General features: G+C 49.5%; 11 protein-coding genes across 11 annotated transcripts; 6 read left to right on the forward strand and 5 right to left on the reverse strand.

Moving 5' to 3' along the window:
* Positions 1–886: 886 nt before the first annotated feature.
* Positions 887–1,682, reverse strand: HO173_011395 (uncharacterized protein; the record flags this gene model as incomplete). The annotated part of the gene is made up of 2 exons (XM_037313275.1): positions 887–1,233; positions 1,283–1,682. 2 exons carry the CDS (start codon positions 1,680–1,682, stop codon positions 887–889), a joined length of 747 nt encoding a protein of 248 aa, XP_037159732.1.
* Positions 1,683–2,944: 1,262 nt separating this feature from the next.
* Positions 2,945–4,347, reverse strand: HO173_011396 (uncharacterized protein; the record flags this gene model as incomplete). The annotated part of the gene is made up of 3 exons (XM_037313276.1): positions 2,945–3,233; positions 3,294–4,170; positions 4,293–4,347. 3 exons carry the CDS (start codon positions 4,345–4,347, stop codon positions 2,945–2,947), a joined length of 1,221 nt encoding a protein of 406 aa, XP_037159733.1.
* Positions 4,348–6,343: 1,996 nt separating this feature from the next.
* HO173_011397 (uncharacterized protein) lies at positions 6,344–7,838 on the forward strand (the record flags this gene model as incomplete). Its single annotated transcript, XM_037313277.1, has 4 exons — positions 6,344–7,167; positions 7,304–7,453; positions 7,502–7,565; positions 7,713–7,838. 4 exons carry the CDS (start codon positions 6,344–6,346, stop codon positions 7,836–7,838), a joined length of 1,164 nt encoding a protein of 387 aa, XP_037159734.1.
* Positions 7,839–8,617: 779 nt separating this feature from the next.
* Positions 8,618–9,227, reverse strand: HO173_011398 (uncharacterized protein; the record flags this gene model as incomplete). Its single annotated transcript, XM_037313278.1, has 4 exons — positions 8,618–8,716; positions 8,770–8,823; positions 8,886–8,994; positions 9,112–9,227. 4 exons carry the CDS (start codon positions 9,225–9,227, stop codon positions 8,618–8,620), a joined length of 378 nt encoding a protein of 125 aa, XP_037159735.1.
* Positions 9,228–9,687: 460 nt separating this feature from the next.
* HO173_011399 (uncharacterized protein) lies at positions 9,688–10,930 on the forward strand (the record flags this gene model as incomplete). Its single annotated transcript, XM_037313279.1, has 2 exons — positions 9,688–10,102; positions 10,158–10,930. 2 exons carry the CDS (start codon positions 9,688–9,690, stop codon positions 10,928–10,930), a joined length of 1,188 nt encoding a protein of 395 aa, XP_037159736.1.
* Positions 10,931–11,582: 652 nt separating this feature from the next.
* Positions 11,583–12,017, reverse strand: HO173_011400 (uncharacterized protein; the record flags this gene model as incomplete). The annotated part of the gene is made up of 2 exons (XM_037313280.1): positions 11,583–11,776; positions 11,933–12,017. 2 exons carry the CDS (start codon positions 12,015–12,017, stop codon positions 11,583–11,585), a joined length of 279 nt encoding a protein of 92 aa, XP_037159737.1.
* A 228-nt stretch (positions 12,018–12,245) lies between these two features.
* Positions 12,246–14,378, forward strand: HO173_011401 (uncharacterized protein; the record flags this gene model as incomplete). The annotated part of the gene is made up of 5 exons (XM_037313281.1): positions 12,246–12,322; positions 12,393–12,761; positions 12,832–13,939; positions 13,995–14,058; positions 14,116–14,378. 5 exons carry the CDS (start codon positions 12,246–12,248, stop codon positions 14,376–14,378), a joined length of 1,881 nt encoding a protein of 626 aa, XP_037159738.1.
* Positions 14,379–14,744: 366 nt separating this feature from the next.
* On the forward strand, positions 14,745–15,640 carry HO173_011402 (uncharacterized protein; the record flags this gene model as incomplete). Its single annotated transcript, XM_037313282.1, has 3 exons — positions 14,745–14,784; positions 14,846–14,911; positions 15,009–15,640. 3 exons carry the CDS (start codon positions 14,745–14,747, stop codon positions 15,638–15,640), a joined length of 738 nt encoding a protein of 245 aa, XP_037159739.1.
* Positions 15,641–16,167: 527 nt separating this feature from the next.
* Positions 16,168–17,800, reverse strand: HO173_011403 (uncharacterized protein; the record flags this gene model as incomplete). The annotated part of the gene is made up of 2 exons (XM_037313283.1): positions 16,168–17,650; positions 17,790–17,800. The coding sequence occupies 2 exons, from the start codon at positions 17,798–17,800 to the stop codon at positions 16,168–16,170; spliced, it is 1,494 nt and encodes a 497-aa protein (XP_037159740.1).
* A 365-nt stretch (positions 17,801–18,165) lies between these two features.
* HO173_011404 (uncharacterized protein) lies at positions 18,166–19,416 on the forward strand (the record flags this gene model as incomplete). Its single annotated transcript, XM_037313284.1, has 1 exon — positions 18,166–19,416. The coding sequence occupies one exon, from the start codon at positions 18,166–18,168 to the stop codon at positions 19,414–19,416; it is 1,251 nt and encodes a 416-aa protein (XP_037159741.1).
* Positions 19,417–19,944: 528 nt separating this feature from the next.
* HO173_011405 (uncharacterized protein) lies at positions 19,945–24,467 on the forward strand (the record flags this gene model as incomplete). Its single annotated transcript, XM_037313285.1, has 9 exons — positions 19,945–20,136; positions 20,190–20,324; positions 20,393–20,422; positions 20,473–20,537; positions 20,598–21,030; positions 21,085–21,921; positions 21,978–23,085; positions 23,137–23,587; positions 23,642–24,467. The coding sequence occupies 9 exons, from the start codon at positions 19,945–19,947 to the stop codon at positions 24,465–24,467; spliced, it is 4,077 nt and encodes a 1,358-aa protein (XP_037159742.1).
* Between the last annotated feature and the right edge of the window lie 414 nt (positions 24,468–24,881).

Raw genomic sequence — 24,881 nt, forward strand, 5'->3', positions numbered from 1 at the left:
AAAGGCACACTCAAAGTTGGAAAATCTCAGGAGCGCACTTTCTCTGCTTGATGATTGATTGTCTTCGAGCCTGGTACGATGTAAAAATCTATTGACGTGATTGTCCAAGAACTAGCATGAGGGTTTGGCTACATTGCTGCACTGCCGCAGAATTCATACAGCCTTTTTTACCCGTCGTCGTCTCTCTAATTATATCAGTGTGATAAGCAGTTAAATAATACCTAACTCCTTGTTCTCTTGAAGCAACAGACGCTACGCCGTCGCGCGCGAGACCCTCCCCATTCATATGTCCGCGATGCTGCATCACATGTTGTTCGGCTTAGGTCTTGAAAAAAGCGGACATCATCGCTGTGAGAGTTGTCTTCTCTTGCATTCCTCATGCAAGGGCGCAATCTTCATGTGTGCCTCGTACTCGCTCCTACCAATAGGTCAGATCGGGTACCCGAGGTGTCCGTAGAAAATAAAATGAGTAAGGTCCTTAGTCAAGCGTACCACTCACTAGCTCCTTTGGCAGTCGCCAGAGACCGTAGAACATGTCTTCACAGTAATTCTAAATCTCGAGTGGTCGAAGACCGGGTACTTCTCGTTGCATTGAAATAGACCATGCCCGCCCACGGCCGTCATAGACTGACTTTTGATACTGAAAATCGATCAAGTCCAAAAAAAGATGTGTGCTTCGATGTCCATTTTTGACACCCGAAAGTGGGTGGGACAGTACAGAGCAAAGCAATCTGCCTTCCCAACCTGATAGAGGCTTTCCTCCGGCTGTGGAATAATTCCGTGGATCTTGTATGGAGGCTAGACTCGGTGTGTGCGCACTCGTTCAGAAGTGTGGACACCGTACTTGACGGTAGTATACGTACGCATGGACGTCCATTGTTCGAGATTAGCCGGGTGGTCCGTTCCACGTCCCACATTGCTGAGCTTGCTGCATCAATGCCGCAATATTTTCTTTCAACGCTGCATTTGCTGCTGCTTGGGCCTCGATGATTTTGTCCTGCTCCTCGATCACTGTAACCTGGTGCTTGTGGTAGTTTAAAACGGCCTCCAGTGTTCCATGTTTCGTGTAGCCTGGCTTTTGGTTTCTTGGCTGACATCCAGTCAAGCATTGTGAAGGGAGACGTTGCTCCATTTCTGCTATCAGAGAAGAAAGCTCGCTCCGCCGTTTCTGTTCAGCCCTCTTATGGGCGACCTTGCCCTCCTCAACCTTGTGCTGGACCACTGGATCCATGTCTGAATCGTCAGTCTTGGGGGTAGGGCGTCGCGATGAGGGGCATCGCACAGACAGCTTGGCTCTTAACGTCTTGGTAGACGCCGATGGCGCAGTCTTGATAGAACTGAACCCCCTGAAGAGTGTACATCATAGTGAGAAAGGCATTGACGCTTCTTTCCAGATGAAAAAGCATCTTCGGGATCCCCCCTGAGCCTGGGCCGTTTATTGTTCTCGCTTGCAAGTAATGCGCTGTCGCTTGAGGACCAATCGTTATAGTGTAGAGCTCCATGCGCTGCCTGGTCCTCAGACGAAAGCAGGACCTGGAAGCATCCTGGCCACTGACACCGAATGCGCCGTCGAGTATCTGCAACCTCAGGCTCCTCAAACCTCGACGCCTTGCGAGCCGAGTTGTGTTCGAACGGAGACCGTACGAAAATTCTTTGTGCGGAACATGGCACCATTGGGGCATTGTACCGGTTGGTAGACGTCACAATAGAACCAGCATCCACTCAGCACGGCAGCTGGAAGTCTCTCTGAACCATGCTTGTATTATCGTTGGGCAATTGTACCTCACTAAGGATTTGTTTGATAGGCGGCAGTGTACTTTCCACGGTCAGAAGTCAGCCGTGTCCGAGATCCACTGTCTTCGGGGACGGCAGACTCACACCGGCATTGTCATGTCTGCAAGAATGCCAGTCAGACGAATTTCGCAAGACGTATAGGAGAAGCAAGCACAAAATCAAGAAGACATGCCGAAAACATGCTATGGTAAACACGTTTCGTGCGCGGGGTTGGGCACAGATTTCTGGCAGGTATGGTAGAAAGACCGAGAAGCTGCCTATAGCCAACCTTCCATCCTAAATCCGGAGTCCTCAGGGAAGACGAGTAAGAAGAGCGAGCATTTCTAGTGGCATGTTTACACTGCTTAACAAATGTGACGTGATGCATGTGCTGCTGCACCAAGATGTTCAGGATCGGTCTCTTTTCTTCATTGACTGTTGAGCTGTCCGTACTGCGAGTGACAGGTTGGCAACCTGATAAAATACTGCACGACATCGAAGGAGAAGGAGGATGTGGAGTCCCGGCGATCTGTTAGCGTAATGCATATTCAATAGGTGGTCCGCTTTTACTATATTCTCAATTGTGATATGTTCATCAATGATCTCTATATGCCTTAATATGCGTTGCAAAGGATATAAAAGGCTGTATCATGCCGCGAATAACTGCCATGTTATTATATTAGCGATGATCTCATAAGGGTTTTGCGGTGCTTTCAGTGTAGAGAATCGTATTATGCTTTTGTCTAACCCTAAGCACGAGGACAAAGAGCGTGTGGTAAGGTACAGAAATGACGAGCCAACAATATGAACATGTATCCGAGAACACCGATGAAGAGAGCATGCAACTGTCAGCTCATGCGACTTTTATAGCACCACGAATAAGACCAGAATTGCCTATACTAACAGGCCCTGCAAGCAATCCACCATTATGTCATACTTCAAGAGTCCTTGCTAAGCTAGGCAATCTATTCATTAACTTCTCCGCACCTCACTTCTCAACCGCGTATGTATCTCGCTTCGAAACAATGCATCGCTCGCACATTTGTCTAAATGAATGAACCTTCGCTCAATGCCCAATGATCCATCATGCAGGCAGGAGAACCACGAGGGACATAACAATTAGGTAGCGGCGCCACTAAAAATCTCAAAACGGAGAGGATTAAGGAAAACTCTACAGAACAAGTTGTAACAGCCCTGCGATGAAGGATGTACCACCAATGACGGCGGGGAAGTTGACCTCCGTGTGGCCAGCAGAGCTCTTGCCAGTGGGCTTGGAAGTGCTTGAGGCCGATGCCTTGGTACCGGCACCTCCTGGCTTGGAAATGCTACCTGAGCAAACGAAGTTACCCTTGATGACCTGCTTGCTAGATTTGTCGGTTTGGAACGCGCTGCAGTCCAATTGACCAGAACTCTGCATGTTGAAAGCACCTTGCACCTGAGTCAGAGCAGGAAGATCGACCCTACAATTCGGTTAGCTCTCGGTATACTTTCGACAATATATTCGAAGACACAATACTCACTCGGTGTAGTTGCCGTTGAAGTCCAGGGCACCTTTGATAACCGAAAGCTTCTGGAATCCGTTGATTTGCTTCAACATAGTGTTGTTTGCAATCTGGTAGCTGCCGTTAACGGACACAAGCCCTGGGATCGAAATGTTGGTCAACTCAGTATTGTCGACGAAGATGAGACCGCCAACAGTGGTCAGGTTGGGTGCTGCAAAAGACGTCATGGTGTTGCCGTAGAATCCCAAATCCTGTGTGACGTTGGCAAGCGATGGCAGGAGAACTGAACTGCAATTGCGGAAAGTCATATTCTGAGCAGTCTCGAGCATGGGGAAAGTAGTAGTGAGCCCAGACACGAAGCCATCGTTAGCCTCAATGTCAAGGGAGTTCTTGATGCTGGTGACCTGCAGACTGATGTTTTGCAAAGCCGCATTGTTGTTGACATTGAAGGTGGAGACCGACTGCAAGTTGTTGATACCTTGCAGCGAGCTAAGTCCTGTGTTGGTGATGAGAACGCTATCAGCTTGGCTAATGCCAGAGCCTCCGAATGACATCTGTTGTAACGCGGGTAGAGCGGTGAAGTTCATCGACGACACCTGCGTGAGTTGAGGAAACGACAGCTCGGACAGAACGGTCAACCCTCCAAGCTCAAAGCCACCAAGTTGCTTGAGGTCCCCGAAGGACAAGCTAGAAAGCATAATAGCATTAGTGACGGTCAGATTGCCAGTAATGACTTGTACACCGTCGACGGATAGCTGCTGATGGCCATTGGTGTCCTGTGGGGTGGCCAGGCCAGTCGGAATAGCGACGGAGCCGCTGTAGGTTGTGCAAGAGGCAAGAACGGAGGCATCTGCTGATGCTGTGATTGTCATTGTGGCGGCATTACTGCACTGGGCTGCGATCACCAAGTCAGCAATTCATAGTGCCAAATTTGACTCGGGGAGATGGTATTGGACGTGGTGGAGGCTCTAATGCAGGCGTGTCTCATGCGGGAAGGAAAGGAAAAGATTGTCTCACCTATGGCAGTGCTTGCAAAGGCGAGTGCCGGCAGAAGGTATGCTATGATGGCCATTGTGTGTAATATTTGATGGATACAATAACTAGAGACAAGCCAGATTAGGTTCCTGTAGACAATTGATGGGCAGGTCGTGAGGCTGACAGATGAGTGGCGAGAGGTGCTGGGGTAAACATGGGACCGCGACGAGCAATGTGCACGGTGCAAAAAAGGCGACGAGGGAGATGTGAGACTTACGAGAAGCAGTGGATTAAGAGCTGCAGATGATTGAGTGTGGTGATGATTAATTGCGGATAGAAGTGGTGGTTTAGTGGGAGAAGAGAGGAAGAGTTGTTGGGGAGGAAAAGATGCAGCGAACGTGAAGAAACGAAGGAGAAGGCTAATATTAAAGTAGTTAGAGGCCAACCGACGTGAAGTTCTGTTTGAACCTCAGAGGAAGGCGCAGCTGATGAATGTGAATGTAATTGATGAACGAGAGACAGGCACGACGACCTTGGTTGACTGATGGAGATTCAAAAAGATTCCTGGCAGGAATTCTTGGGGGAAGAAATTAGGAAGTAGGAAAAGAGAAGCGGGAGCAAGGCTAAAAAAAATAACTTGGCGGGAAAAAAGGAGACCCTTGCCTATTTGCCTATTAGCGTTGCCATCGCCAACGAGGACTTGGCGGCTCCGAATCCGCCAGAGTCCTTGCTGTCCTTGCTGCACCATACCCAACACAGCTACCATATTCAGAGCTCCCGACCCACCTTGATACTATCCCTCTTATTTAATTGGTGTAGATAAGCAACACTATTGAAACCCTCTTCATCGACTTGATAGCGACACCATTTCTACGCTCCATACTACTCCGTATGCTCCAGTCTACGCAACCTCGAATGCGTTGAGTCTTGACATTGACTCTACTTCGAATGACAAGCTTTACCCTTGCCACCGACGACACTTTGAACGGAGGTGGAAACCAAATACACTATTGAGATGGGATAGACGCTTCAGGATGGAGCTACCTAGTGTTATCTATCGCTCTGGGGAAGCTCGTGCATTTGTGCACTGACAAGTGATAAGTTCAAGATACGCTATCCCTGCAAGATCTTTGTTAGTGTAGTACCCAGCACAAGAATCCTTAGAGGAGGGCGTGCCTCCCGCAGCGACCGAGGGATGGCGGTCTTTGGCACGGTTGTTCTGTTATGGAGTTTATCCAAAGGCGCAATAGTCGGATTCTCGGCTGCGGCAGCTCCAAATCTACAGGCAGTCTGGACTCCACCCTGTAGCGTGTACTCGTCACCAGTGGCAACTGCACGCTTCCGTGTGTTTGCGAAGACGACAGCTGTCTTGCCATCAATCGATCAGTCTCCAATTAACCGTACAATAAGGTATCAATAATATTAGAACTCTGTATGGGGTCAGACCAGACCGTTGCTGAAACGTTAATCCCAGAGCAAGCAGGTAATTTGTTTCGCAGGGCCGCTAAGGTGGATGATCTGCATTAAAGCATTGAAGCAAATCTCACTCGACGCCTCAACCGTCCATGCCAAGTACCATCACCCCCCAATAATTTCCGCTGTCAAGATTTAAAGCAAAGTATCGTTCAGTCGTTTGCGTAGCGTTGGGCAGAATATACAGATCTACCCAGTACAAAATGTCGAATCCAAGACTCCGTGCTAGCCCGAAGGTGGAAAAGCTAAGGCTGAATACATTACATTAGAAATTTTGCTTGATAGCTGTAACAAGCCCTTCAGTTTTTGTTCGAGACACGGATTGAGTCTCAAGCAGATTGTTGGTAGTACGGATGTATGCATACAACGTGCGACGGTCTACTAGTACGACCTTCGGCTTTCTGTATATGAAATCAAATAGATGTATGCGTATGAAACAACGCCATGACTATTTGTACACTTCTGTACTTGTGGCTGATCTTTTCTAAGCACTTACTCAAAGCTACCAACACATTGACGTTGTACAACGACAAGCCTTGTGACTCGGATGCCTTAACTTTGTTCCCCGTTCAATGTGTTTCGTTTCACGATTTCGACATCATCCCGTAATCGTGCGGAAAATGACTGCCCAACGTAAATTGCGGAGCAATACGTCCCCCAATCACAGTACAGTGGCAGTGCCTAGATCTCAACATAAAGATCGTGCTTCCGAACAGAACAGCTTAGCAGAAGGAGCGACGGCTGCGACTGGAGCGACGACATTAGCAAAGAAGAGGCAAAAGCGATCATACAAGTCTGAAGGGAATTCCACATCTCCCCAAGTGAAAAGAGCTCGAATCCAGACACCTGAGCCCCAGCAAAAGTCGTTGAGCCAACATTCACAAGATGCTTCACTGGTGCCCAGCCACGTACCAAGGAAGAAAGCTGTATTGTCGTTCGACCGGCCTGCTGAGCCCCACAGGACCAATGCCCCACTGAAAACGCCTAGGGGATCGCGGCTTGTCGTATCTAACAAGGAGACCGCTGAGGCTTCTCCATCTAAGACCGGAATCCCAAGACCGGCAACCTCAACGAGTCATATTCTAGACGAAGCTTGTGCTCACCTCGTCAAGATGGAACCGATGTTGCAGCCTCTTATCGAAAAGCACTATTGCCGAGTCTTCTGCCCTGAAGGTTTGGCTGAAGAATGCGATCCTTTTAAAAGTCTTTGTAGTAGCATAATGGCCCAGCAGGTTTCTGGTGCTGCGGCCTCGTCGATCAAAAGAAAGTTCGTAGGGCTTTTCCATGGGCCTCTTGACACGGAGAGAGTAGAGGAAGCTAGAGTCTTTCCCACGCCTGCCCAGGTCGCGGCTTGCAGTGTTGCTTTCTTACGTCAGGCTGGCCTCTCGGAGCGCAAAGCTGAGTACATCAAAGGACTTGCCGAAAAATTTGCGAGCGGGGAGCTGTAGGTGTTCTCCAAGCCATAATTTCTTATCATGAGTCGTGAGACATGTCTTGGGGGTAATTACTCCCCACTCGTGTCTCACGACTTAAGATTCGATCTAGGAAAGGAAATCACTGATTGCGAGGATCTTCATTAGAAGCGCTGCGATGTTAATCAACGCCAGCGACGAAGAAGTACTCGGAAAGTTGACTGCCGTGAGAGGACTGGGCAAATGGTCTGTAGAGATGTTTGCTTGCTTTGGGCTGAAGCGAATGGATATCCTTTCTACTGGAGACCTTGGTGTTCAGTATGATCACTTCACATGCCGCATTTGAAAATGAGCTGATCTTTCAAGGCGAGGTATGGCCGCTTTCATGGGCAAGGACGTAAGAAAGTTGAAGGCCAAGGGCGGAGGTAAAGTAAGCAACTTCCCCAGCCCTTGGTTTCCTAATCCACACCATGATTTGAGTCGCAAGTCACGTTGCGAGAGTACATGGACTCCCACAATAGTCTGACGACTCATTTCTTGACCTTGAAAAGGAAGTTACTGAATGGAGAACTCGCAGTGGAAGTACATGTCAGAGCAGGACATGCTTAAGCATTCTGAAAAATTTGCGCCATATCGAAGTATTTTCATGTGGTACATGTGGAGAGTTGAAGATGTGGACATAAACGTCGTCGAAGAGGCATGAAGAGTAGGCTAATCTTCAACCGCATTGGCTTGACAGCTTTACCGATCTTGTCAGTCAAACGGGATTCGCTTCTTTCCGCAACTCTGTGCATAATCGTGGCAAATATCTCTTGATTGCATATAATCACGGCAGCCTACTGGAGCTCTGAAGGTACAATCAGACTTTGTAAGGACTAAAGCTGCAGCCTCAAGAAGTACCGGGACGAGGACTCAAAGCGCCTCATTTCTGACGGAATATATCTTCCGGGTAGTGCAGAAAATAGAGGAATCCCGACAGCGCTTCGTTGGAGATAGAATGACCCAATCAATCACGCAAAAACAAGGGAATAAAGTACTTATTCCAACAAATCTCAGCGCAAAGTTGGTAAGGGTTGGCCACAGAATAGGAATGTTCTGGTCTAATCGGGAATTTGAGGAATTGAAACCGGAAGAATAAAATACTTGATATTCAATACTTGTTTGCAGACTTCTCTTGTCCAAGTTCCACACGACCTTTCGAATCTGGTGGTACAGCGCATGCTCTTGTTTCAACCTCAAAAAATCCAAATGTTCCAGGCTTAGATACCACAGTATCGCCGCATTGACATTGGCATCGCTACCTCTGGTAGACGCATGAAAGGCTTTTTGGAGAAGTTCAGATGTCCTTCATGTTGTTTCGCCTATGTACGGTAACAAAAAGGGCCCTTGAGCACAAGAGTGGCCCTCGTACACAATAGACAGTGTGTAGATGTAGCCCCAGGGTGTTGTTGGCTTCTCGTTCCTTTTATTACTTCACTTCTTTCACTTCTTCCTCTTGCTAACAACCATGGCTTCCAAGTCATCGCGCTCCCTCGACTCGGCCTCGATTTCTTTGATAACAGGTGAAAGGTATGCGTAGTCCTATGAAGAATAAGCCTCTGGTGCGGACCGTGAAAGCTTCAAACGTGGTTCACCTCTTCCGGCTTCGTTTGCTGATCCTTGGGCAGAAGTTGGTGGGCAAGAGAGCACTTAGGCATGTCAGCAGCCGGCGAACCATCCAATCGAAGCAATGGATGTTATTTTAATATACCTGAAAAGCTCGTCGAAGTCGAAAGACACGGTCGTATGCTTCCTTGGGGGGCAGTCGTTTTAAGGCGAGTAGGACTGTATCAGACTCTTCGGGGATGAGATCATCGGCCCTTGAGGTCCTCTCAGTCAACTCGAGCTCTCCAACAAGTACTGAACGTGGAGATTCCAAAAAGTGGCGATGGAAGTTGCGCCACTCCACTACTCGGACGAGATGAATGGATGATTACCTGAGGCCCAGTTTCCTGTATCCCGCAGCATCTGCGTACCAATTGGCCAATGGCATCATCCAGCGCTTTAACCACGGTCTCTTGACAATGTATCCTGCGAGCGATGGTGCCGACATGATTGCCGATAGTTGACGTTGGGATGAACCTTAGTCCGGAGTATTGAGGTCTTGGGTAAAGGGATGCTAGAGATTGGAGGCTGCGTACGAGTTGTACGTATTTGTCTTCGGTACTGTACCGTTAGCGCCTGCGCCATCCAAGCTGCAAAGAACGATAGACCTGCCGCACCGCTTCGAGTAATTATGCTGTGCAGCAGAGAACAACAGCTCGAGCACAACTCGAGCAAGTATTAATCCCATAGGTGTGCCTTCTCCGCACGACAGTTGGCAATATTCAAAAGGCCCGAGCCTAGGTTGCGCTCCGCATTCTATAGATCACCACCATCCTCCCTGATGCCCTCAATCGGGATGAAGCGGCCAAATCGTTGAAATCTTACCGCAGGATTGACTGCCAGCGATCGACGACTATATCCTGCCCGATGCCTTGCTGAGCCCTTCTTCGGCCTCTGTCTCCCCAGAGATGTCCATTGATCGGAATCACACCTCTCCAATCGCTGCTCAAGATACCGAGAATGGGAAATCGAGCCCGCCGAAGACCCGTCTCGAGCTTTGGGTAAGAAAAACACCGGAAGGTTATGTTGTCCCAATATCGGGGGGTCTTGCTGGTGCTGTGTCCGGACTAGTGAGCTGTCCGCTAGATGTGATCAAGACCAAACTACAAGCCCAAGGCGGCTTTCGAGCTTCAAAGGATGGGGTCAAGATTACTACTGCTGCGTATCGGGGTGTTCACGGGACTGCTGCTACAATATGGAACGAGGAAGGCCTTCGGGGCATGTACCGAGGGCTCGGACCAATGCTTCTCGGCTACGTGCCGACCTGGGCTGTCTATCTGACAGTGTACAACAAAGCGCAAGCTTTCTTCAGGACAAGAACGGGTAAGCTATTTTACCAGCGCGCCCGGAATTCAGCTCACCGAGGCTTTTTACTTAGACAATTGGTTCCTCGCAAACGTGTACGCTTCACTGAGCGGAGGCGCATGCTCGACCATGGCGACCAACCCCATCTGGGTCATAAAGACGAGGCTCATGTCTCAGTCAAGCTCGAGAATCGCAACCAACCATTCAAAAGCCCCTTGGCATTACAAAAACACCTGGGACGCCGCAAGGGTCATGTACCGCACAGAAGGCCTTCTATCTTTCTATTCAGGTCTCACGCCAGCTTTGCTCGGATTGACCCACGTCGCAATACAATTTCCTCTGTATGAAGTCTTCAAGGAGAAGTTTACGGGTATTGGGAAAGGGCAAAAGGAAACCGATGAGGACCGGAGTCACCACTTCTACGGTTTGGCCATGGCCGTCTTCTTGAGTAAAGTTTGTGCAAGCACGGCCACCTATCCCCACGAGGTCGTTCGAACCCGTCTGCAGACGCAGCAAAGATCAGCTAGTACGCCTACATCACAGGGAATGCATTTGAGAGAAGGCTCAACAAAGTCAGGTGATCACGGACGGACCCCTGGGTTTATTTCACCTGTTGTAAATGAAATTCGATATCGAGGCACCGTGCAGACCTGCAAAACCATTCTTATCGAAGAAGGATGGCGAGGCTTCTACGCTGGCCTTGGGACGAACTTGATACGAGCTGTACCATCGGCCATGACGACAATCCTTACATTTGAATACCTCAAGAAGACCATGTTTCAACTGCAGCGCGACGATCAATCAAACGAGGGTGCACAGGGTGCACTTGGGCAGGCTGTTTCATAAGCTTTGTATTGTCAGTACCGCATGCCTAAGTCACCCCCACCATGGCCAGGGTCTTATCAATTCAAGATACGCTTGATCAGCAGTGCGGAGCGTACGTTTTTACGTTTCCTTGAAAACATGTGGTTGAAAGCAAAAGTTGTTGGCAAGAATGGTCAAACACAGCTGTCGTTTTTTCTTCTCTTATTTTTGAGCACGGCTGTTGCCCCAGGGCACAAGGAGTCATGCCTTTTTGAGAATCGAAATGACAGCTTTTGGTAAAAGTGGTATCCGCTTATAAATGCGTTGAATATGTGTACATAAATGTTCTCATGGACGGCTATGCTTCAATGTTTCCAGATAGTAACCTCTGATCTGTGCTGCGGGCCATGTTCAGCTAGCCGATCACCTTCTCGAAACTTCCTCCGCAACTCTTCTATACATGATTTCATCAAAGTTCTGCCAGTGGTCTTCGTTCCCCCAAGCATCAACGCCATGGGCAATAGATCGTTAGGCGGCAGCAGCGAGCCTTCGAAGCCGAGTGACAGATATGACTTGACCTGAGTGGAAGCCGGACCCTTCGAAGCCTGATACTCTTATTGAGAATGATCGATCCACCGCCATTCACAGCCATCCACCATTTTAATAGAATTGCTCGAAACGAGAGCCAATCACATCATCCACCATTGTCTCGCTTGCCTTTCCTCGCGCTCAGCACTTCCTTCTCAGGGGATTGCCGAATACCTTTTCCCGCTATCTTCCCTGTCTTGTCCTGTGTACCTGCGATCAACTGTACGATCGACTCTTGCTCCTCAGGCTTTTCCAAAGCTCCATGACGCCGCTGGCTCTCATTGTACCAGCTGATCTGACCTGCGCACATTTTGGAGTCAGCGGTATTTTCCAGAGGCAAAACTCAGACTCGTACGACAGGCCTCAGGAGTAGGAAGAGCCTTCTGCTCCGGAAATATGTCTTGTACCTCAGAACTCGGCACTAAATAAGGAGAAGTTATTCCGAAATGTACGAACCTCCATCTGCCACTCTGTGACGTTCGGCATTCCGTTTGGCAGCGTGGATTGACGAGCGAGTATAGACAAAGAGCAGGCCCGCCATTGTGAAGGCTACTATTGGTGTAAGAAGCGTCCTATGAAGTCTGCGGTTTAATTACAGTCCTGACTCCAACGGTGACATCTCTACTTGCCTGCCGTTGAAAGTTCTGGACAGCTTGATCTCGGAGAGGCGTTTGCCTCTTAAAGGCTTAGGGCTCATAACTCTGATCAAGCTGAGGTTTGTCAGTACATGCGAAGCATTGTCTCTAGGTGGGCGGATTTGTTCCGCACAATGCCGAAACATTTTCCCAGTCACCAGTACACTATCGAGCGCATCATGCGCTCACTACAACAACCCATCCTGCCACGGTAAGCAGAGAATGAGGTGTCTCAGATGGGTAGATGAGATCGCCAAAACTGGCCCGTGGACCTGCCACAGATGCCTGAGAGGCAGCCAGCAACTATTTACCCACTTGCCCGCTTACACAACGAACTCTGGAAAATCGCCGTCATGGACCTTCTCTGCGCAGAGAGCCTATCACCCCAGACCAAGTTCATACGAGACCGCCGTATCGAAAGACTTCACGTTGGAAAGACCTACGTTAAGTAGCCTCCCGTCCAGCGGATCCACATTGAAAGACTCTACATGGAAAAAGGTCCCTGTATCAAAGGGCAAAAGGCGTGGAGTGATCCTTGCGATACTTGCCATTGGATCAATGTGGGCAATTTCCGATGACGCAAAGCATAGATATATGGCAGTGAAGAGGACTTTACGTGTATTCTATGCGCTGGTTCGATGTCTCAGAGAGTATGGTTTACCCTCGGTTATCGGGCACCTTCAGCAATGCTACTTCCACAGCTGACATGTAATGTTGTAGTTACCAGTACACCCTAAGATTCAAGGCACAGGATGGGCATGAATGGCAGGCGGTACTAAAGGCATGTCACAAAAGATGTGCGGAACGTACCCTTGAGGTTTTGGAGCAAAACGGTTCAATATTTATCAAGCTGGGCCAGCACCTGAGTAGCATGAACTACCTGCTACCAGAAGAATGGACTAAAACGTTTGTACCGCTACAAGACCATTGCCCAGTGTCATCGTACGATTCCATAGCAGCCATGGTTTTAAAAGACACGGGGTCACCACTTGACGAACATTTTGACCATTTTGCCAAGACACCTATCGGTGCAGCATCGCTCGCACAAGTTCATTTGGCAACCATGAAGGCCACTGGCCAGACAGTCGCTGTGAAAGTGCAGCACCCAGCCTTGGAAGAATGGGTACCACTTGATCTATTTTTGACGCGGACAACGTTTTCAATAGTCAAGTTCTTTTTTCCTGAATACGACCTTGAATGGCTTTCGAACGAGATGGAGTCCTCTCTTCCCCTAGAATTGGACTTTGCTCTCGAAGGGAATAACGCGTTGCATACGAAGGAGTACTTTTACAAGATGCACGACTCACCATTGGTAGTACCTGACGTTATATGGGGTATGAAACGGATCCTTGTCATGGAAAACGTGTCTGGTCATAGGACTGACGATTTGCGCTATCTTGACTCCAACGGCATTGATCGTGACGAGGTCTCTGCGGCCTTAGCACGTATCTTCAATGAGATGATATTCGGGGACACGCCTCTCCATTGTGATCCGCACGGTGGGAATATAGCGATTCGCAAGAATAACGACCGAAGGAAGCCTAACTTCGACATTATACTCTATGACCATGGACTGTATAGGGATATACCAAAGCAGCTTCGGCGAGATTACGCGAAGCTTTGGCTTGCAGTCATAGATGCTGACGAAATTGGTATGCGCAAATACGCATACGACGTTGCCGGAATCACCGACGACCAATTTCCCTTGTTCGCGAGTGCCATCACTGGAAGGGATTACATAAATGCCACTAATTCAGTAGTGTCTAAGAGATTAGATCAGGAAAAGGAGGAAATTTCTAGTGCCATGGGAGAAGGCATGCTGCAGGAGGTGATTCCCTGGTGGACGTCTGTAGATGAAGAATATCATGGCTGACGAAAGAAAGCTGGTCCAACTTTTGGGCAAAGTGCCGCGGATCATTCTTCTGATCTTGAAAACAAACGATCTCAGTATGTGCTTATCGCCCTCGTCCAACTTCCTGGAAGTCGCTTGCTAACTCCATGAAGCTCGCAGCCTTGACGAGAATCTGCACACTCGAGAAGGTCCGGTCCGTAATTTCATGATCTTAGCTCGCTATTGCAGTAAGACGGTATTGCAGGAGCAAGTGGAAATCATTAGCCAGAATGGCAGTATCTGGTGGCCCTCCAATCTTCTCCGGCTCGTGGGGGCTTGGACGTCTTTCATGAGGGTGGAAGTCAAGCTATCTGTGTACGAGTATTACATCTCTTTTCGGCGTTTTGCACGCCTTTCGCCAATTGCAAGCATTTAGCGGGATGTTGTTGGTCGAAGTGATGCATCAAGAAATCAGAGTGGATGCGTGCACTCCACATTCTCGAGATTTGACGAGGGGACAGACTTTGTCGTAACAATAATAATCAACATTCAAGCTATTACTTATCTTGTTGCAGAAAGGAGGACAACGCTGCGCGGGCCAATTAATGCAACTTGACGTCACCAGAAGGCTCCTCCGCCGAAACACAAAAAGCAAATTGTGTTGGTGCTGGGCTGAATTCTGTCTGTGGTTTCCCCAAGGCCATTAACTCTTTGCTACATGGCTTCTATGAGTAGAGTACCTCCTCCACATCTAATGCTCAACTAGCTCCCATGTGCATTTAAAGAGCACACTTCTGTCAGCATGGAGGAGCAGGTGGATAGGCTCGTCCAGAAAACTTGGAGTGAGCAATCGACCCAAGTCAGCGTCCATTGTCGTCAAGCTATGATCATGACCATTTCAAGTCAAGTACAAAGCGACACCGAGCTCAAAACGCCTTCTCATAGCCGTGTCTGGTATTCCTGGATCAGGTACGCAATCTCGAATTATCAACTAGCGCCTCTTCTGCCTTTGCTCTAATGCTCATCTTCTCCTCCTGCTCATGCCCCTCACTTACACGTATTGTAGGCAAAACAGCTCTTGCCAAACTCGTGACAGAGGGGCTTAATGCTATTCACAATGAGCAAGCTCCTGGCTGCGCTTCCACCCCCGTTGCAACATCTGTCCCTATGGACGGCTATCATCTTTCCCGTGCCCAACTGTCAGCAATGCCGGACCCTATCACAGCCCATCATCGCCGAGGGGCAGCGTTCACATTTGACGACAAAGCCTTTCTTGAGCTGGTCAAAGAGCTGCGGAAACCACTTTTGCCAGAATCGAAGACCGTCTACGCACCGTCGTTCGATCACGCCCTTAAGGATCCGGTTGCTGATGACATTCAGATACATCCCTCGTCAAGAGTTGTGATTCTGGAAGGCAATTATTTAAGTTTGAATCAAGAATTGTGGAAAGAGGCCGCAGAGTTGATGGACGAATTGTGGTTTCTAGAGGTGGATTTTGAAACGGCAAGAAGACGATTGGTGGTGAGGCACGTCGTGGCTGGCATTGCAAAGGATGAGGAGGAGGCAGGTAACAGGGCTGATGAGATTGATCTGGTTAATGGGAGGCAGATTGTGAATCATAGACTGGAGGTCCAAGAGGTAATAATTAGCAAGGAAGATGAAAGTTGGCGCCCCGGAGGACAACGAGATCCAGAGTAAATGATTGCGCATTTGGGAAGAGCTTACTGTGTCTGTATAGGAGGGTTCTTGAAAAGATAGAGCTACGAGGTCAGGGGAGGCACAATCGAAATGAAAATTTACGAGTATATCTATTGCATCTCGGCTGAAAGGCGGCCTCGACCTCGATAGCCTCCGTTCATCTATCCATAAGTATAATACATTTGATAACGAATTGTTTTCAACAAAGGCTCTGAGAGAATACTCCCATGTTTCGAGCTGCGAGCTGTCTCGATGCATCAGGCAATCGGCTGGGTTTGCTTGCTACTTGATACCCTCCGAACGATCAAGAGGCGAGACAAAGGCTACCGAGCAAAATTCTCTTCGCGTGGGAATACCAAACTGGGGAGAAACGAAAGTAAAGCGGGTGGATCCGCCCAGCGAAACAGCCACCGGTGCAATGTGACGAGCTCCTCGTGCATTCGGGAAATTGCTTTTGTGAGACAATCTTAGTGAGTGTGCCGTGCCGGTAAATGGGTTGCTTTTAACGTAGAACCATCGCCTCCATCTCACAGTCTCTCTCGAAGTGTGCGCCCACCCGTACCCACGTGTCTTCCTGCGGCAACTGGGCGTTCTTCGGAAATCTGTCCTTCAAGTCTGTGTAGGTTGGCCTCCATCTGCTGCAATTCCTGTTCTCGTTCTAACATCCGCCTACGCCTCGCAAGATGCTCGTCCCGATATTGCTGCTGATCCAGTCTCTGAGACAGTGCTTCAATGCGATTGGCTTGGCTCTCAACTTGTGCAACTTGCGCGTCGAATGCGTCAACAGAGTCGTCCTCGGAGTCGTCGTACTCCGCTGGACAGGCTTCAACTTCAGTATTGGTGGAAGGTGCCGTAACCACAGTACCGTACGATGATGTGGGATTGGATGAGGGTGAAGTCGACGACGCCGCCGCTGACGTGAAAGAAGAATGGGCGCTAGGAACCCTTTCATCTGGTGGTATGGTTGTGAGGATAGTCTCCCATTGATCGTCATCCGGACTGAAGCTTCGCTCCCGGTCACCAAGGCCGTCAAAATTGCTCTGATGATGACGCCTACGTGCAGGCCTTGGTATTGCTTGGATAGGACGACTCATCCGACGTAGACGAGGAAGCTCAGCCAAGTCATGGTCTCTCACTCTGCGCATCAGCTCCAAACGCGTCTCTACCAATTCTAGATACGCTGCTTCTTGCTCGCGTACCTCTGATGTAAGCGCATCTTGGTCGAGATCCCTCATTCTCGCGATCTGCGCAGCGTGTGTTGCGATGCCGCCGCGCTCACCGCTATCCATCATTTCCGCCATTCTTGACGAGAGCCGCGCGAGGACTTCCTCGCGCACGGCGTTAGCTCGAGCTTCGTCCTCGCCATCTAGCCTATGAGCTGGTGCGAATCTAGGAGTGAGCAAGGCGGTACCCAACGGCGGCGAGGGAACATATAGAGTGGACCGATTTGAGGTGTCGCCTGACGTGTAAGAGGGTGTTGGCAAATATCGCGGAGGCGGCGACCTTGCTTCATCTGCCCTGGCTGAGGTCTGTGATGCTTCAATATCCTCGGCGCCAACTGGCCGCCAAAGGGCTGTCGCTGTAGGGGCTTCGGAAAATGTTGTTTGTCGAGAAATCCTCAGGCGCCGGCCAGGGCGCTCGTAGCTCAGCGCATCTCTCAGCAGTGCGCGCCCACTCTCTAAGCGGCTGCGCTGGCTTGCTTCAGAATGTGCTAGGTCTGCCTCTGCTTCGACATCATGAGCATCGGTAGGATTAGATATCGATGAAGTGGCGCTTCGATCTTGTCGGCGTATATCCTCGAGCAGTGAGCGTCGATCCGCTAGCACTCGCATGGGACCTTGGGAGCGATTTCGGCTATGGGACAGTAGTGTGGAGAGGGTTGATTGATGATCGCGAGCGTTTGGGCTGTATCTAACGGTGCGTTGGCGTCGAATGGCTGATCGCGCCGGGGCCGTAGGATCTGCTTTAATAGTGGTCTTGGAGTCGCTGGCGTCAGGCTCGCAAAACATTCTGTTTGAGGATGACGATTGATTAGCATAACATTCGTGGCCTTGAATTTTGAATGCCTAAGCATAACGAGGCAGCTAAGCACGCGAAAGATAAACGCAGGCGCAAACAGCACCGCGACAATTACGACCTATCAACTTACCGTAAACCCATCGAGCAGGTTTGACGCGAAGATACCAATGAGGCGAGAAATGATATCTCGAATACGACCAAGATAGCTTTATCTTCATATGAAGGTGAGCGACAGATGAACTTTGCGACTGAGAACAGTTGAGACTGAGAGCCTGAGGAGCAGGCGGAAGGGAGGGCGGGCTAGCGATCACTGGTAGGGCTGGCGTTTATGCGACCCGGCCCCTTGAGATTGAGTTTCGAATCACAAACCCTGCTACAGTGCTAATTCATAACATTATGAACACGACACTGAATAGTGTTGTACTAGTACACGTTCGGGTGAAGCTTTCATGAATTCGAGCAGCAGCTGAACTCTACACTGAAATGGAGATGGCACCACTTCTGCCATGATTGAATTAGGCCTTGCGCGGATCACTCGACTCTTGAAAAACACCCCAATTCCATGGCGCGCAATACATGTTGCAGGCACCAATGGCAAAGGCTCTGTGTGTGCCTATGCCTCGGCAATGCTGAATGCTGGGAACATCAATTGCGGCCGTTTCACGTCTCCACACCTGATTGATAGGTGGGACTGCATCACCATCAACGAGAAAAGCGTGGATGAGGATTTCTTTCGCGAAGTTGAGGCCGCTGTGAAGACGAAAGATCAGAGCGAGGACATCCAAGCCTCCGAGTTTGAGATCCTGACCGCTACAGCATTCGAAATATTTAACCGGGAGAAGATAGAGATCGGTGTTGTCGAGGTTGGTTTGGGTGGCCGAAACGATGCAACGAATGTCCTCGAGCATCCAGCAGTCACTGTAGTTACCAAGATAGGGAAAGACCATCAGTCCCTCCTTGGAAGCACCTTCGAAGAGATCGCGTTGCACAAGGCGGGCATCATGAAAGCCGGCGTGCCCTGTATTGCGGACGGAAGTAATACGACAGGCGTCCTTGAGGTTCTGAAGAGCAATGCAGTAGAAGTCGGTGCTGCCTCGTTGCTTCTTGTTCCTCAAGACGCCGATCCAGCTGGTCAAGTCTGGAACGTCGTGGCCAAGGAAGAACTCATGGACCACCAGCAGATGAACATATGTTTGGCGTTTGAAGCTGTCAAGGAGGTGCTTTCCCATTGCTATCCATCACTGGACCCGCTCCGGCTGTTGCCTTCGATCCCAAATGCTGTTTGGCCGGGCCGTCTGCAGAACCTCACCATCAGATCTTTGGCTGGCAATGAGCGGGAAATGCTCCTTGATGGGGCTCACAACAACCAGTCTGCCGAGGTCCTGGGCACATATGTAGATCAGAAACTACGTGAAAAGCATCGCCCTGTGACCTGGATGATTGCAATGTCGAAGGGAAAAGATATTCATGAACTACTGTACTTTCTTTTGAGATCAGGGGATAATCTTATTGCTGTAGAATTCGGACCAGTGGAGGGTATGCCGTGGGTATGCCCAGAAGAAGCGGACAGCATACTGGGCGCAGCACGAGGACTGGGCATTTCAGATTCTTCTCAGATCTTGTCTGGAGACTTAGCACAGGCGCTTCAAGTAGCTGTGCGAATTGCCGATGGGGGACCACTAATCGCTGCTGGGAGTTTGTATTTGGTGTCAGACATTTTGCGGCTGCTGAAACAGGCCGAGCTTCTGAGCAAGTGAGAAGAAATGAATGGACCTATTACCACTGTTCAAGACGACAACACTTTACAGTAATCAACGTAACATACACATTAATCAGTAACTTCGGCTCTGCCCCCCAAGATCGCGTTTTGTAAAGTTGTTCGATACAGGAACAATAGCGGGAACACGCTTCCGCGTCAATCACCAGATTTAAAGTTTGAACATGTCAATACTAATTTTACGTTTACTCTTCTCTCTTAGCACAAAGGCAACGTCGGTCTCTTCAGACTCTGGGATGCGCGTAGGAGGACAAGGGTTGTTTCGCTAACCGCGTGTCAAGGTTCTGACGGGGGCAATGACGAGCAGATCCGCATGAGCGCAACAACACATGGAACGGTCCTCCACTTACGTTCTTGTCAACGCCTTGAGCGAATTTGAAGACAGTAAATGGTACCATCGCCGCCAAGACACACGGTGCTGTCCCCATAAACGCTGTATGATGAGGCTCACGCGCAGCCTGTGCAGACAGAAAGGCCATTCCCCAGGAAAAGGCTAAAACTTCCTACAATGGTCTCACGCAGCCCCCTGGTGGGGGCTCCTGCAACAGATTCTCATCAAGGCGATACAGCTCACCTACCAAGCAAGAAAGTCGTAAAGGAGACGCAGAGGGAACCCGCTGGCCTTGAGACTCCAGAGGAGCCCAAGAAGGAGGGACAAACGCTCAACAGGGCTCAAGATGTTGCCGAGCTCAAAGATTATGTACGCATCGCTGCACCAACGACTAAGGCTTCTGATTTCTGATTGGATGCTAGCAACTTGGTGATTGTCTGGGCAAAGGCGCTTTTGGATCCGTCTTCAGAGCGCTGAATATGGGAACTGGGGAGACCGTGGCTGTGAAACAGGTCAAGTTGGCAGATCTACCTAAAAGCGAATTAAGAGTTATCACAGTACGTTTGCAACCCTCCGCCTTCCGGTATTGGATCACCTCGCTAATACTGGTTTCTTCGTGACACAGCTTGAGATCGACCTCCTGAAGAACCTAGATGTACGCTCTTCATTCCAATAGTCTAGCAAGACCGTTAATGGAATTTCTAGCACCCAAACATTGTCAAGTATCGTGGGTTCGTCAAGTCGGCAGAGTCACTCAATATAATCCTGGAGTACGTGGTCTAGCCTGCCTATGGCCTGCTAACGGAAAGTGCTAATCGGTTATCCATCAGGTATTGTGAAAATGGATCATTGCATTCAATTTCGAAGAACTTTGGCAAGTTTCCAGAGAATCTAGTGGGCATCTACATGTCCCAAGTACTCCATGGACTGCTTTATCTCCATGAGCAGGGTGTCATACATCGCGACATCAAGGGGGCCAACATCCTCACAACAAAGCAGGGCCTTGTGAAGCTTGCAGACTTCGGGGTCGCTACAAGAACCACAACTTTCCACGAGTCTAGCGTCGTCGGTACGCCTTATTGGATGGCTCCGGAAGTGATTGAGCTGTCAGGTGCTACCACAGCGTCCGATATATGGAGTCTGGGATGCACAGTGATAGAGCTCTTGGACGGAAAGCCTCCCTACCACAAATTGCAGCCCATGCACGCTTTGTTCCGCATCGTGAATGACGATCATCCCCCGCTTCCGGAGGGGGCATCTCCAGTGTGTCAAAAAATTAGAAGCAAATGAGGAACAAGAAAGCTAATCTGGCGGCAGATTGTCCGCGATTTCTTGATGCAATGTTTCCAGAAAGATCCAAATCTTAGAGTTTCCGCACGAAAGCTGTTGAAGCACCCTTGGATCGTCAACGCGAAGAGATCTGATGCCGTGGTACCCAAGAAACCTACGGAGTATGACGAGGCTGTGAAAAGCGTCCAGCAATGGAACGAAGCCTTGAAGTCTCCAAACGCGGGATCCTTACGGAGGACCTCGCGGCCAATGTCCTCCAGTCCAATACCTGGACGGCGGGAAACCAACCATCCAGCTGTAACGCCCGTTCGAGGTCCGCTCAATCTTGCAAAGCCCCGCGTCAACACGGAGCAGTTTAGATCGCCCAACAATACTGCCGACGACAATTGGGACGATGATTTTGCTTCGGCGATTTCGCCCAGCGCTTTGCAACTTCCCCACCTGAGGCCACATGATAATTTTGGGGGCTTGCTATCTTCAGAAAAGCTCAAAGCTTTCGCTTCTTTTGAGACTGTGACGGAGGAGGCAAATTGGGACGATAATTTTGAGGGAGATCTTACGGTGAAGAGTCCTCTCCAGCTGACCGAATCCGATCCATTAGACACGATTCGCCCCTACAATCCGAGGCGCCCAAACACTTCGCAACCGAAAGTCCCCAATTCGAACAAGTCTCCACCTTTGAAAGTTTCCCCAGTCGTTTCCCGCCGGGTCATGGCCGCACCAGCTGTACATCAAAAGCAGTCTCCGGCTAAAACCAACCTAGTCTTGCCGACAACCAAGTCCTACACTGAAAGCTCAGAAGATGACTTTTCAGATCTCATAGCATATGATACTGCAATTGAGAGCGGATTTCTGAAGAACAAAGTAGGACATTCTGTTCTCCATTGGGTTGTCCAGAATTGCTAAATAGTGCACTACAGCACAGCCATGCACTGTCACCTCGACTATTCCACCCGTCGGACATGAGCTCTCTGATTCATTCCATGCAACCGCCGAAGCCCGGTGGTAGCCTGCGCCGCCCTCCAACGATATCGAGACAACCTCTTATGCGGAGAACAAGATCTTCCGTCGAGATTCAAAGATACGCCGAAGATGACCACGACGAGGACTACTCAGACATATTTGGTAAAGGCAATGCTGTTCTCGACAAGCCAGAGAGTGAGAGGGGCTCTGATGAGGGCACTTTGATGCTGACTTCGAAGCTGTCGAACAACTCATGGCTGGGGGACGATGACGATGACGATGACGACCCTTTCGCTCAATTAGAAGAGGGCTTCGATGAGATGGATCTTGAAGCGAATGTCGCTAGAGACAAGTATGCACGGTTGTGTACCCAAGTCGAGGGGCTTGTTGGCTCTCTCAAAGTCTCTCAGGCGGACGACATGCTCGCAGACCTGTCAGAGCAACTGCTTGAGGTGCTTTCCGACTTGCCAGATACCAAGAGTGTCATAATCAGTGCTCATGGTATGCTTCCTATCTTGGAAATCCTAGAGAATTGTCGGCATCGCGACGTTATTTTCAATCTTCTAAAGATAGTGAACGTCATCATTTTCAATGACGTTGAAATCCAGGAAAACCTATGTTTCGTTGGAGGCATACCAATCATCACCAAATTTGCGTCGCGGAAGTACTCTAGTGAGATCAGGCTCGAAGCAGCAGCCTTTGTACGTCAAATGTTCCAGACGTCGACCTTGACATTACAAATGTTTGTCAGTGCAGGAGGGCTCAAGGTATTGGTTGAATTCCTCGAAGAAGACTATGAAGAGGAGCGTGACCTAGTTCTCATTGGGGTAAATGGTATCTGGAGCGTGTTTGAGCTTCAGGGTCCTACACCGAAGAACGACTTCTGCCGCATCCTTTCTCGAAACTCTGTTCTAGATCCTCTGTCTCTGGTTCTGAGTAAGGTCCTCGATGAGGAGGATGAGCTAGCCGAGCTCTGCGAAGGTCGAATCGCGAATATATTCTTCCTCTTCTCGCAAGCCGAGAACCACGTGAAGGAGTTGGTTGCAGAGAGAACAGTTCTACACCGTACTGCAATCCACTGGTCTGGTGCATAGGATTTCGCTAACATATCTGCAGGCGTTCTCAAAGAGTTGAAACGGATGTCACCAAACCATCAGATCACAATGTTGAAGTTCATCAAAAACCTCTCCATGCTTTCAACAACGCTAGATTCGCTACAGAATTCGAATGCAATAGACGTTCTTACTGACCTGCTTCGCAATAGTTCCAAAGAGCCTCATTCGAGAGAAGTCTCGAACCAGATACTCAATACAATCTACAATTTGTGTCGACTTAACAAATCGAGGCAAGAGGATGCTGCCCTCAATGGGATCATCCCAGTACTTCAGCGTATCATCAAGACAAAGGGACCACTTAAGGAATTTGCTCTGCCCGTACTCTGCGATATGGCGCATTCTGGCAAGGTGGGGAGGCGTGAGCTCTGGAGAAACAAAGGGCTCGCATTCTACATCTCCCTCCTTGCAGATGAATACTGGCAGGTGACAGCCCTTGACGCAATCTTCATCTGGTAGGTGCTCTTGTGCAGAGAACGCATCCAAAATTGCATACTGACACATTTCAGGCTTCAAGAAGAGACGGCTAAAGTGGAAGAGCATCTTCTCGATGGAACCTTCACAACTGGTATCATCAAATGTTTCACTACTTCAAAAGCAAATGCTTTTGAGAACCTCTTGGAGCCTTTGCAAAAACTTTTGCGACTGAGTCCACCAGTTGCACTTAATTTAGCCCACCCTGACCTCTTTCACCGCATTCTACGCAAGCTCCAGTCAAACAAGGCAGTAGTTCGACTCAATCTCCTGCGCATCATCCGCAGCATTTGTGATGCCAGTGAAGAGCAGGGAGCCCTGATCAGCAGATATGGCCTTGAAGACACCATTCAACGACTGGCAGAGAACGACGGAGCCGTTTTGGTGCGAAACATGGCGGGTGAGCTTATCAAATCAAGTGAGATAAACGACAAGCTAGGTATGAGTGGGAGCAAACGTCGACCGGGAAGGCGCTCTAGCTCCTCGACGACGCCGCCGAGCTTACTGACAAGCTATTCGATGCCTTCCACACCCACGAGCAATCGTTCGGTACATTCAACAAATTACTCCATTGGTCGAGATGTCAGGCAAAGGAGCGCCATTAACGGCGCAGTGCCGTATAGACCGTCGAGCAGAGATGAGAATGGTACCAGCGCCCTGCCTGTCATTGTGAATGGATCCGGGTCTGTTGCGAAAAGTCGACTTCCTCGCACCACTTCGACACGGCCGCCACGACAACAGGCAGTGGTGTCACCGAAGAAGGGGGAGAACGCTGTACCCAACGGCGCTACGCAGGATGTTGGTCCAATGCCTGGTCCACATTCGAGAAGGCGAAGGCGAATTAGCGGCGATACACGGTAAAGTTAATGAACCTCCATTTACGAGCTAAGGGAGTAATGGAAGCAAGGTTGGACTTGGGTCAGAATGTATGCATAGCATTGGCGTCGGTTCTCTGAACATGCTCAACGTGCAAATAGCATGAGCACGCCGAGTCTCACTTGCAGCATCTCTGCGCGCCTACTTCTAGACCCAGTGTTTGATACTCTTAGAGCGTCAACTAATTGTATGAGAATGAAGGGAATGAATGTCTTGTCTACAGCGACTATGAAGAAATATCGAAGTTTCGAACATTGTAGTACATGTTCAGACAGCAACCTACCCGATATCTTTCTCAGGGTAATGTAGCTTATGGAGTAGCCGACCATACCTACGAGTACACTAATACCGTAGGCCAAGTCAAATACCTTACGTTAGCTATTAGTGATACACTTTACA

Source organism: Letharia columbiana (assembly GCF_014066305.1).
Source record: "Letharia columbiana isolate WasteWater2 chromosome Unknown Sc0000062_s0, whole genome shotgun sequence".
Classification (NCBI taxonomy): domain Eukaryota; kingdom Fungi; phylum Ascomycota; class Lecanoromycetes; order Lecanorales; family Parmeliaceae; genus Letharia; species Letharia columbiana.